Raw genomic sequence first — 12,409 nt, 5'->3', positions numbered from 1 at the left:
GAAGTGTTTGAGAAGTTAATTGTAGCTTTGGATAATGTGTGAAGGCATTGTTTGTAGCTCCTTGTACTCAGTGTAATATCTCTGTTGTGGATTCAAGAGGCTTGAAGGCTGCACTAGTTACTGGAAACAATTGAGCCATTGCAGAATCTGGAAACTACTGTTGAATTGAACCGCTCTGGTAATATCCTTTTTCCCCAGGCAGATCAGCTTCTTAAGAGGTTGTATGTTCTAATACACTGCTCAAGGTTTTTATTATATTACGTAAGATCTGGCTGTGAGATTCTTCATGTTTTGGCATCCTTCTGCATCGGGAAGGCTCTAGTAGGTAATGTCTTTTGGCCCTTCCTCCCATCAGGTAGGAAGCTAAAGAAGCTAAAGTTAGTGCAATATAAATTGTATTTATCTTCAAAAGACAAGCATCACATTGACCAATTTAAATCTGTGTTTTCAAATCAGTGCACATGTGTTAGGCTCATTACCTATATATATGGATATATATGGTGCAACATCTTTGAGGGAAGAGAATCAGAGCTGGCAAAAAAAGAGAATGCTGCTAACTTTGAGAAACGAAGTCCAGAGTTGTATCTCCATAAACCATGGTCAAGAGGTCTGAACAATAAAGAATAAAACAAGATAAGAGACTAAATGTCAATTGTTTCTCCTAATTACAAAAAATGTAGCAAAACATTACGTATGACAGAAAATGTCTGCTACTTGATTTCTTGTCTTTCAGAATGTTTTAGTGATGTCTTGTGCGTGTCAGACTTAAAAAAATTGCTCCTAATGTAGTGAATAGCTATTTATCTTTAATTATTTTTCCATAAAGCATTTGGCAGAATTTCTTTCATGTCTTGATATGTCTTAGTAGAACTCTTTATTGGCAAACATAACATTAATTATGGAGTGGACAAAGATTAACAACTAATACAAAAATTAGTTTATTTTTTCTTTTGGTGAATTTTCTAATTTTTCTGATAGCTTTTAGTAATAAATGCTCGTCTGAAGCAGTGCAAGATATTTTAGAATTGTCTTTGACATTAATATTTCATCATTTTCTTCAATCTTACATGATACTTCTTTGGCACTTACATTCACCAAAATGTTATTTGTACTTACCAGTTTTTTATTTATTTCCATGCCCATGGAATATAATGTTCTTTGTGCACAGTGTTCATATCCATGAAAAATCAAGGACTGTAAAAATTGTCTGAAATTTCATTGCCCTTTTTAGATTCAGATACTTAAAGAATGGGAGAAGGTTTAAACATTTCCACAAATATACTTAAGAGAAATACATAGATGCATTAATATTTACAGCAAATAAAAGTTCCTGTAAGACAGAATTGTATCAAAGAGGCTTCGATGGGTATTCATTACATTGTGTCAGAGAAAAATCTTATGTGTAATCTGTGTGATTTTTATTAAATAGACTTGTGACATATGTGTGCAGACTAACTCAAATATCTGTAATATCATAGAATCAAATGAATCACAGAATCACAAGGTTGGAAACGACCTACAAGATCATCCAGTCCAACCGTCTCCTCATCACCATTGCCACCACAAGCACTAAACCACATCACGCAGCTCCTCGTCCAGACGCCCCTCTTGAACACTGCCAGGGACAGCAATTCCACCACCTCCCTGGGCAGCCATTCCAGTGCCTGACCACTGTCTGAGAGACAAAGTTCTTCCTCATGTCCAACCTAAACCTCCTCTGGTACAACTTGCGGCCATTACCCCGTGTCCTGCTCGTTGCCTGGGAGAAGAGGCCAAATCCCTCTTCCCCACAGCCTCCCTTCAGGAAGTTGTAGAGTGCAGTGAGGTCTCCCCTGAGCCTCCTCTTCTCCACACTGAACAATCCCAGCTCCCTCAGCCGCTCCTCATAAGATTTGTGCTCCAGACCCCTCACCAGTTTCGTTGCCCTTCTCCGGACACGCTGTAGTGAAGGGCCCAAAATTGAACACAGTACTCGAGGTGCGGCCTCACCAGTGCTGAGTGCAGGGGGATGATCACCTCCCTGCTCCTCTGGCCACGCTATTTCTAATGCGGGATGCCGTTGGCCCTCTTGGCCACCTGAGCACACTGCTGGCTCATGTTCAGCACAGCACCAACCAACACCCCCAGGTCCCTTTCCTCTTCACACTCATCCAGCCACTCATCCCCAAGCCTATAACGCTGCATGGAGTTGCTGTGCCCAAAGTGCAGGACCCAGCGCTTGGCCTTGTTGAACCTCATCCCATTCACCTCAGCCCAGCAGTTCAGCCTGTCTAAATCCCTCTGAAGGGCCGCCCTACCCTCAGGCAGATGGACACCACCTCCCAGCTTGGTGTCCTCTGCAAACTTCCTGAGGGCGCACTCAATGCCTTCATTTAGGTCATCAATAAAGATATTAAACAAGATGGGCCCCAGTACTGACCCCCAAGTGGGGGTCCCTGATACTGAGGTCAGGATGACAGGCCTGTAGTTCCCCAGATCCTCCTTACAGCCCTTCTTGAAGATGGGAGTCACATCAGCAAGCCTCCAATCCTCTGGGACCTCTCCAGATAACCAGGAGTGCTGATAGATGACTGAGAGCAGCTCAGCAATCACCCCCACCAGCTCCCTCAGCACCCAAGGATGCAGCCCATCCAGTCCCATGGTCTTGTGACAGTCCAGATGGAGGAGAAGCTCTCTGACTGTCTCCACTGGAATTGCTGGGGGCATATTCTGAGCAGTGTCCCAGACTTCCAGATCAGGGCGTAAAATGTCCAGAGGATAACTGGTCTGGCTATTAAAGGCAGATGTAAAGAAGGCATTGAGGACCTCAGCCTTCTTGTCTTCAATGGCCACATTCCCTGCTGCATCAAGTATAGGATGAGAATTATCCTCGGTTCTTTTTTTGCCATTGATATATTTATAAAAGGATGTTTTATCTGAAACAGCTTCTGACCTCGGATGCAGCAAACCAAAATATGAGGATTCTAATTGTCATGCATTAGTGACAGTGTGAGTCATATTGTACAAAGTAAAGTTTTGACTTAACATCTGTTTTAGCACATTAGAAAACGTAGATTCTATATAAAAAATGATTTTTTTAGATATTTGTATACAGTGAACAGGAAAGTAAACCTGTTGGTAAGACAGGGGACGTGCAGGTGTTCCTCCTGCCTTAAAGGAAATCAGGAAGAGAGAAGTTGTTCTGTGACTAACAAATACAGTATTATGCACTAATATTGATCATGTGATTTTACTTTGTATGGTTGACATGCGAGATGTTCCTGATTACCATTTTACAAATATTAATAAACTGTAAATGAAATATCATTCTCTGAATGTACAGAGTGAGCCAAATGTGACACAGTCACTAAAATTGCTTTATGCCATGGAATTGGTTCACCTGTAAAGAAATTGTTGAAATTCTAATTTCATCACACACTTTCTGTTTTTCAAGGATCTTTGTGTTTACAGACTTCACTACAAGCAGAGCTGTTTTTTCTGTTTGTTTCCCATTGTGGAATCCCACCATCAGGTGGAGTGAACAAAGAAACCTTCTCTTTAGCATATTTCAAGTGTCTTTTATTAATGCAAACTTTACAACTGTCGCTTAAGCTTTCTTCTCTAATTGGTAAACTATCTGTATTTAAAATCACTTTCTGGTGTCTATTTCAAGCCTGTTTATGTAGGTTATTAGGATTTTCATCTGATCCCAACATGAAAGTTCAGTTGACTTTTTTCCTACAGGTCATAAGAAAAATACCATTGCTAATTATTAGCAACAATTACAACTGTTCTGCTAGTCTTGCTACTGTTATTGCATTCATTAGTGATAGTGATGATCACTAGCATTGTATTTTATAATGCAGCACAGCTGATAACAGCTCAAACATGCCATTCATTCGTGAAATGGTGTTGAACACGGAGTTTGTGTGACCTGCATGTGGTCATTAGCTAAAGCTGACTAGATGATTCCTGTTAGGTATATTAGTTTCTCATCTAAGAGACCCTTAGGACTGAGTTTGTTCAGTAACTCATTTGTCAGAAGAAATTTCTCCTGGATGTTCCATATGTCCTCTGTCTTTTATCCCTCTCTTCTCTCTGATGACTGCTAGGCTGGGTCATAAACAGAAACAAGCTCTTGTTACGAAAGAAAGTTTTTGCTTTCCAAGTGCTTGACAATTTAGGCATAGGAGAGAATAAGCTAGTGTATTATTGGAAGATTTGAGAAGACACCTTATATAAATACTTTTCTCCAGCTCTTGAAGGAGTTAGTCATTTTTGTCCCTGTCTTCACAATCAAAGACACACGCTTTTAGTTCCTCATTTTCTAGAGTTACAGTTACTTCTGCATGCCAAAATGATCCTCTTCATCATCTGTTTAGTCAGATGTTTGTGCCTTTTTTCTGCTCATCTCCATGCTTTTTAGACTTCTAGATTACTGTCACACTTTGAGATGGAATAAGTAGAGATGTTAAGTGTATTTGCTTGTAGTGCTATTTGTTTATCATTTATTTATGGTCTTTGTTTAAGGGACTGACTTTATTTCTGGGCTGTGAAGTAGTACGCAAGAAGCCAAAAGCCACTGGAAGCTCAGAGCACAGGATTAGTGTATTTTTGTTTTTGACAGAAGAAAAGTTGTAATGATTATCGAGTTGTGAGTAGAGGGATGAGAGGAGTTGATACACTGATTTTGTATGATTCACATAGACCACTAAAGTTGTAGAAGCTTGTGGCATGAACACATCTGTGCCCTCACAGGTGAAGTCTTGTATGATATTTCACTGCATTATTAGGAAAAAGTGAAGGGAAATTACTTTGAATCATTATGCTGGTACTTGGCTCTTGACTCTTCCAAGAATATTTTGCTTTTGTCTTTCAGGATTATCTCTCACACTCATGCAGTGAAGAGATTAGATGTGTGGTAACATGAGCTAACTGGCTTATTCTTCACAGTCAAAGCATTAAATTGTTTATATTCTGCATTCACAATAGCTGTAATAAAAACTTTAAATAATGTATCTTGGTAGACACATTCACTGAGAATCCCTAAATTTATTTAGCCCTGCTAACGGTTGTGCAGTAATCCACTGCATGCTCTGTGGAAGTATTTAAGCTGAATGTCTGAAGTCTGAGCATGGCAGAAGCCATACATCAGTGACTCAATGTGGTGTTTTTAATCAAAGTTGAATTATTTAGCAGTATTTCTTTTTTCGTAGCCTTTCATGTCCCCTCGGTACCCTGGAGGTCCAAGGCCACCTTTAAGAATACCCAACCAGGTAAGAATTTATATCTCCTGCACAGTTGTGATCCAGGTCATGTTGCAGTTCTGGGTGCAGGGAGCTTTGTCCTGAATGCTGTCAATGTGTGGCACACAAAACTGTCTGTCCCTCTCCACTCCATTTTGTCTGACCATTAATAGACACATCATGTCACTGCTGGCTCATCTTTCTTTGTGTAATTACTGTGTATACCTCAAAATGTATTGGGCTCTCAGTCTCTCTGCAGAGGGAGAGCACAGTTGCCTTATAGAGAGAGAGAGAGACATGTTAACCTCAGCCAGGCTGTGCTGCGTGCCCAGGTTGAATGCAGTATATCTCCATGTTCTTTCGTTCTCTGAGTTTTCCTAAACACATTATGCAGGTAGCTCTTAGAATTGCTTTACTTCAATCTACACGCAGTGCATCACTCCTTCCTGTTCTCTGTTGGATGTGTAAAGTATTGCAGTAACAATGAAATGTATTTACTTCGCAGTAAACAGGAGATGATTGGTGAGAAGCAGTTATTGTCAAATGTTCTGTGCCTTTTACAAGCACTCTGAAGACTTTATGAAAGCATCAGATTACTACTTTTTTCTCATCTCCACCGGAGGATATGAGTGCTAGTGTAACAGAACAAGTAATGAGCTGTTGTTCATCAGCAGAGATCTTTATGGGCTGATCTATGAAAAGGTTGTTCTGGATGGAGATAGTATTTCTATTTTCTTAGTGCAGTTAGAAGAGGAGAAAGTGAATGTCAGCAGTTGAAATGTTAAGAGAGAAGGAGACAGAGCTCTAAGAAAAGCCATGTCATTTGCAAGATTTAGAAAGGTTGATGGGCAAGAAAATCATTTTGTGCAACCTAGACTTTCAGGACTGTCTTTGTTATTAGCAGAGCTCAACTTTTCTGTAACTGTGTGTTACAATGTCAACAAACTTTTTTTGACCATTGGCACAATATTGTCATGAAATTCAACACCAAATTTTAGTGAATTGGGGACATTTTGCAAGATTTCTTCAGATCAAATGTTGGTGATCTATAACATAGCTGCTTTTTCACAAGGGAAATGCGTGACATTGCTGATGTGGACATCAAAGGACAATGCAAGTGCAGTGAAATGCATCCAGAGTACTTTGTTAAATGTTAGCAACGGTATATTGTAACGCAGTACAAAATGTGTTCCAGAGTTTTCCACCTTTCAGTAATGTCCCAGGCAGGAGTGCGCCAGTGCACCATTATTCTTTTGTTTCCATGTTTCTGAACTGTGCAAATATGGCAGGTAGAACCTGGGTGTTGTGGTGAATGCTGTGAAATTGCTGCCAAACTACAGCTTTATTTCAGAAGCGTTTTTGTCTGCACACTGCATTTTCACAGGATTGTAAGATAACATTCATGAATTACAGCTGTTGCAATTCATTTACATTATGCTGCGTTCATGAACTACTGCTCTTAGCAGAACTCTCTTTTTTAGGGGACCTTAAAGGTTACCACTGAAAGTAGTGAACTACTTTAAGGCCAACATTTGGGTTACATGGAGATAAATTATCTGATGTTTGTCAGAGTTTACTCTGATGTTAAACCTCCACCACACCTATACCTACATCCCTCAACGTAAAGTTGGTATTTTGTACAGGAAGGTGTGACATGGAGCATGCATTCCCAGCACTTCCAATCCTGGATTGGGGTACATGAGCTGGATGTGGGCTCCATGAGGAGAAGCATTAGTAAATACTGCATGCCACAGCGTACCCCCAGGATTTTTCCAGGTCTCCATCATACCCTTCAAGATCCAGCCCTGCAAGTGTATTTGCTCTTGGCATTGCTCATGCTGTGCTGGCATTTTCTGTGTTGTTGAAGAGTCCTCTGGTGCATTGGCAAGAAATTGTAATGACCACATGAGCCAAGTATCAGTCAAATGTTGCAGGAGCTCATCCTTATTTGTCTGGTATCTTGAGCAGAGATGATCAGTTCCTTCTTTATGGGAGTATTTGATACTTCCCTGTGTATTTCATGTCTTCTTCTTACAACTATCCTTAGGACAATTAAGTAAACACCACGGAAGTAAACGCAAAACTCAGTTTTAAATGATGTACAGAATTTAACAGAAGATGTGTTTATTCTGTAATATTACATTAGAATACCTTTTAACCTGGTGCTAAGAACATAATGTGCATCTTAATTTTGAACTTCCTTCCTTGGAAATAAACTATAAGATATTTACAGATAAATTCCTTTTTGTGTGTACCCACAGTATTTTCAGAACAGCAGTACCTTATCCGTTCCCTCAGTAAGCAGTTACCTGCGCTGACTGAGCAGATTATTTTCTTAGTACAAGAATTGTTCATTCCAGACACAATTTAATGAAAAAGTATCATTGTTTTGGAATTTAAATGACACTTGGTGGATCAGCTGCCATCCTTTCATAAAAAATGTATTCTAGCTGACTAAACTGTAGCTAAGAGATTGTAGAAATTAGACTTGATCTTAAATCAGTAACTGTAAGGGGAACATGAAAATAAAAACACACTTGATTTGGACCACAGGTGAAATAACACTATATTTTGTCTTCAGACATGAAGGCAAGCTATAGGAGCAAGTGTTGTGACTGTTATCTCCTGTAGACGAGTAATAAGCTAGTGGTCCTCAAGGGGGAGGCAGGTAGAAATATCCATCTCCCACATCACAGCCCTGCTTGCCTTACCCTTTGAGTGCTGAAACCAACTGATGTAGTTACAGCTCACTCTTAGAAGAAATCATGGTGTCCACACTGGGTCCTGTTAAAAGAAGATGTTAAAATTACTATTAAAAGGGAAAACTGTAATAACATAAACTTTGGATAAATTACCATGTAACCAAGAAATAGGCAATGATTTGACATTAAAGAATTAAAGAGCTAAAGCAAAGGAAGAATTGGAGAAAAGAAGCAAATTGGATGAGGATCTGTTTTGGAGATTATTCACCATAATTCAAAGAAGTGCAAGAGTTTGTCCATATGGATCCATAGATGCGGTTGTTGCACATTGAGGTCATTTAGTTGGGCATTCAGGACATTCAGTTAAGATGTTTAAGAGTGTTAACTGTAATGCGTTACTCTTGACTCAGAAGAAACATCTAGGAATTAAAAACAAAATATTATCTATTTACCATACATTTCAGTGTATTATGTTCTTGTAATATGATTTCTATGCCTGCAGGCACTTGGAGGTGTCCCAGGAAGTCAGCCATTATTGCCTAGCGGGATGGACCCAACACGGCAGCAAGGTGAATTAAATAAATATATGGATCATGTAATGTAACATTTTCTCAAGATGGCATCCTTTGCTCAATGTTTCAAAGTTTATTGTAGCTTTTCTGTTGTTGTTGTTAATTTAGAAGAAGTCATAGAGTCACAGAATGTATTGGGTTGGAAAAGACTTTTAAGGTCACCTAGTTCCAACCACTCTGCTATATGCAGGAACACCTCCCAGTAGAATGATTAATTAAAGTTGATTTGGAAAGTGTCTGTATTTCACATAGCTTTTTAAGCTCCATAATTTTATTTCCAGGACATCCAAACATGGGTGGACCTATGCAGAGAATGACTCCTCCAAGAGGAATGGTTCCTTTAGGACCACAGGTACGTTCTACAAATAAATACCCATTTTTATTGATAGATCTGTATATATACTTAATTACTTTGATTCCAGTGTTGCATAGTTTGAAGATAGAATGTGCTAGGAGTTGTTCTTACAATACCATTTAAAAATAAATTTTGTCAATTCTAAAAATTAATTCTGATTTGCAGCTTTATAAAATCTAAAATTCAGAAGTCACTCTTCAAAGATTTGAAATTAGAAGGAATTCCTTAAGTCACTTCTTTCAGGAAAGTTAAATTTTTCCTACATCCAGCGTATACTTCAAAAGATAGGATTTGTAAGGAGTCCAAGCCTCAAGGAAGTGTTTCCTCATTCTCTCAACCTATGCCATCAAGGAGTGTAAAGTTCATCTCACAGTACTACTTAGTACTACACTACTACTCAGGCAATCTGTAGCAAAAAGAAGAGTGATAAGATTTTCTTTAACCACTATGGAGATAGATTATTTGTTAGTTTTGAAGACATTTTAATGTAAAATTAGGAGTTCATGCTTCTTTTTCTGCCGCCTATCAATCATAAACAACTCTCCAGCTTTGATCCCAGGGAGGAAAGCAATCTTGGATTGCAAGAGTTCATCTTCTCCAAGGTGCCGATCTGTTCATGATTGTATATTGATGCTTTCTTCATAAGTGCAGAACCAGTATTTGTTGACATTACATTTTAATCAGTAACTAAGATAGACAAATACATGAGTTGTGATGTATATTTGAAAGATTAATCCTAAAGGTTAATTTGTGTTTTGTTAGCATTCTTGGTAAGGGAAAATTTAGGTAGTTGTGTTTTATACCCCGTTGCCAATATTTTCTTCTCATACTTACCATTTTTACTTCTCGATTTAGATAATCTTTCTAGTGGCTTATTTTTTCCTTGGAATATAAACTGAATTTTAAATGATTAAATAACTTTGCCTTTCAAATCTGTTCATAACTGCCTTTACACTTTTGGGTCCTATTGGTAGAAACCAGTTATGTGGTTCTACGCAACATCTGTTGTGTGACCAACTAACTGTTATTAAATAAATTTGTTGTTTCTTGTGTAGCATTGAAGTTTATTTACCACTTGTGTTTAGGAGGTAGAAAGAGAAGCTTTGCAGTGCTGCCAGATGAGATTGAGCTGATACTTTATGCAGCACCATGAGTCACACAGCAGGCAAATCTCATGCCAGTTTTTATAAGGGTGGTTATTTTTTTTCATTTTTGCTGTCTCTTAAAATGCAGCATTTGTAAAATTCTTCTTTTGCTAAACATCCCCTTAAAATGGGGAAAACATGGTATACCTACACAACTTTAAACTTGCAAATAATTTTGTTTTGTAAATGGATCATCTTTGTGTATTGCTCCAAACTGAATTTTGTCTCCCAAACTTGCTTTTAAAGTTCTCTTGCTACAGTGCTGTAAGTTTGGCCTCGGTGTACCCAGAGTGTAAGGCTCTGTTCTACCTTGCTGCACAGGCAGTTAAATCTGGGAAACGCTTCATGTGCTGATATACAAATGCTTATCTCAGCATTTTCTGTTTTATGAGTCTACACTGTTCCAAACTAAATACCATGAAGCTAAAAGCAGTGTTACAAATGCTTGAATCTATGAAAAGCTGCAAAGAATTACATTGAGTTTTTTTCAAGCCTTGGTTATACCAACTGGACAATGTACACAGTGCACACTGTGATAGACTACTTACTCCCAGTCTCTCAAAGTTGCTGGCAAGCTTACAATGTGTCTCTCATGCATTCAAGTAAAAACTAATTAGATTATCTTAAACATTTAAAAGTCTAGGGTCATTTATCTCATTTTGATCACTTGGTGTTAGGGAGTCCTTTTATGAACAATCCAGTACGAGATAAACAGCGGTGGTGGTGACTTTAAGTCAAAACCTGTAAGGAACAAATCAGGGCAGAGAGCATAGCTGCAGCTGAAGGAATGTGTGTATTAGCAGACTTAATGAAAGCGCTCTTATTTTAGGATGAAACAGTACATTTGATTAGAATTAGCAGTAATTAGAGTTGGAAGTACATTTGATTAGAAGTATTCCAGTCCTCAGGATTCCATAATGGTCTTTAACCCTGTCCTACACACTGTTCCTAGGCTAAAATAGAGGTGGGAGATAGCTCAAAAGGAGCAAATGGCTCAGCCCTCCAGATCAAGATGGGAAAATGAAATAAAATAGATATGGAACCATTGTTTTGTTAGCCTGTGTTCTCTTCCACATCCACTAGTACTATCTGATGATATTACTATAAGCATCTGCTTTGACTACTCATCAGTTCCTGCCCTGCAGTTCTGACAGAGGAGTGGTTCAGGCAAAATTATCTGCGGTAACTTAAGTTAAATAAGAGGTTTTGGCTTAATCTGGCTGATTTTTGCCTGAGCATGCACACCAATTGGTCTGTCAGCTGCACACAGGTTTAAGAAATGAGTAGTGATTGATGTCCAGCAGCTGTGGCTAGTACTATCTTCAGATGGCACTGTTGGATCATAGAGTAGATCTGGAGAATGAACTCTTTTTTCAGCCTCTGGATGTATTCTTACAAACCTGTATCATACGCCTTCAGGAGTGTCTAACAGTGAGGAAAATTATACATTTGGGGTTTCTTTTTAGGGCATGGGACCTCTTTTCCCAGTTCCATATCAATTCTAGATATCTAGGTCACTTCAGATGTGAACTGCACTGGATCAATACTTTGAATGCTGTTGGACTTTTCTCATGTATTCATGACATCATGTTTACACACTTTGTGAATTAGGCTGACATGGAGAATACCCATAAGCCTATGTTATGTAGATTTTGTTTTTAGTGTAATATATACCAATTTAAAGCATATTAGTATAATTATTGGAAAAGAGACAACGACCTAGATTTTTTAAAATAAATTGTTTGCTTGTCTCTCTATCTTCTGAAAAGCAGAGACAGTATGTTTAACTCAATACTGGTCATTTTAGAGAATATTATATTTTCCACTCCTTGGCAATATCAGGAAAAAAAGAGTTAAAAAAAAAAAGAAAAATCGACACAGATCACGTGAGTTGTGATGATAGACTGTTCTGCTTGTATTCATCTGAATTAAAATAGGTGCAGTTTAGTTTTTCATATAAAACAGTACAATTGTTAGGCTTCTGTCATATTATCACGGCATAGCTCTGATTTCATAGGCATTAGACAATTCATTTTTTGGCATTACTATGACATTCATTATCATATTAAGTAGTTTTTTTCTTCTCACATTTTGAATTGATTGATTTGAAGAGAAATGAGATGGTTATGCTGTATGTTATTGTGAAGTGATATCATATGGTGTAATTTCTTACCAGAATTTATTGATACCCTAACAAAATGTCACAAAAGAAATTTTATTTAAATTCTATAACTTAGAAATCTCAGAATCTAAGTCTAGGTTTCTAATTTTGAATGAGCTTCCGTGGTTTGAAAGCTGAATATGTTATAAAAGTTGTTCCTCTGGACATTGACTTGACTTCTCTATATGTAAATGATTCCTCTTGTAACAATTTTAAGTATTCTTAGTATATTTCTATTTGAATAGTACA

The 12,409-nt window shown here is 38.1% G+C and overlaps 1 protein-coding gene across 6 annotated transcripts in view; it reads left to right on the top strand.

Annotated features, from left to right (window-relative positions):
• The window catches only part of SSBP2 (single stranded DNA binding protein 2), a 171,173-nt gene that overhangs the window by 118,484 nt on the left and 40,280 nt on the right, over positions 1-12,409 (top strand). For all 6 annotated transcript variants that reach the window (XM_052700537.1, XM_052700535.1, XM_052700533.1 and 3 more), the window contains 3 exons: positions 5,196-5,255; positions 8,430-8,496; positions 8,781-8,851. In XM_052700537.1, the coding sequence (XP_052556497.1) occupies positions 5,196-5,255; positions 8,430-8,496; positions 8,781-8,851 (198 nt within the window). The remainder of the gene's footprint in view (positions 1-5,195; positions 5,256-8,429; positions 8,497-8,780; positions 8,852-12,409) is intronic.

This window comes from Tympanuchus pallidicinctus, unplaced genomic scaffold (genome assembly GCF_026119805.1).
Source record: "Tympanuchus pallidicinctus isolate F22 unplaced genomic scaffold, pur_lepc_1.0 scaffold4, whole genome shotgun sequence".
Taxonomy (NCBI): Eukaryota; Metazoa; Chordata; class Aves; order Galliformes; family Phasianidae; genus Tympanuchus; species Tympanuchus pallidicinctus.
The sequence above is the reverse complement of the archived record's forward strand: the minus strand, read 5'-3'. Positions and strand labels throughout refer to the sequence as shown.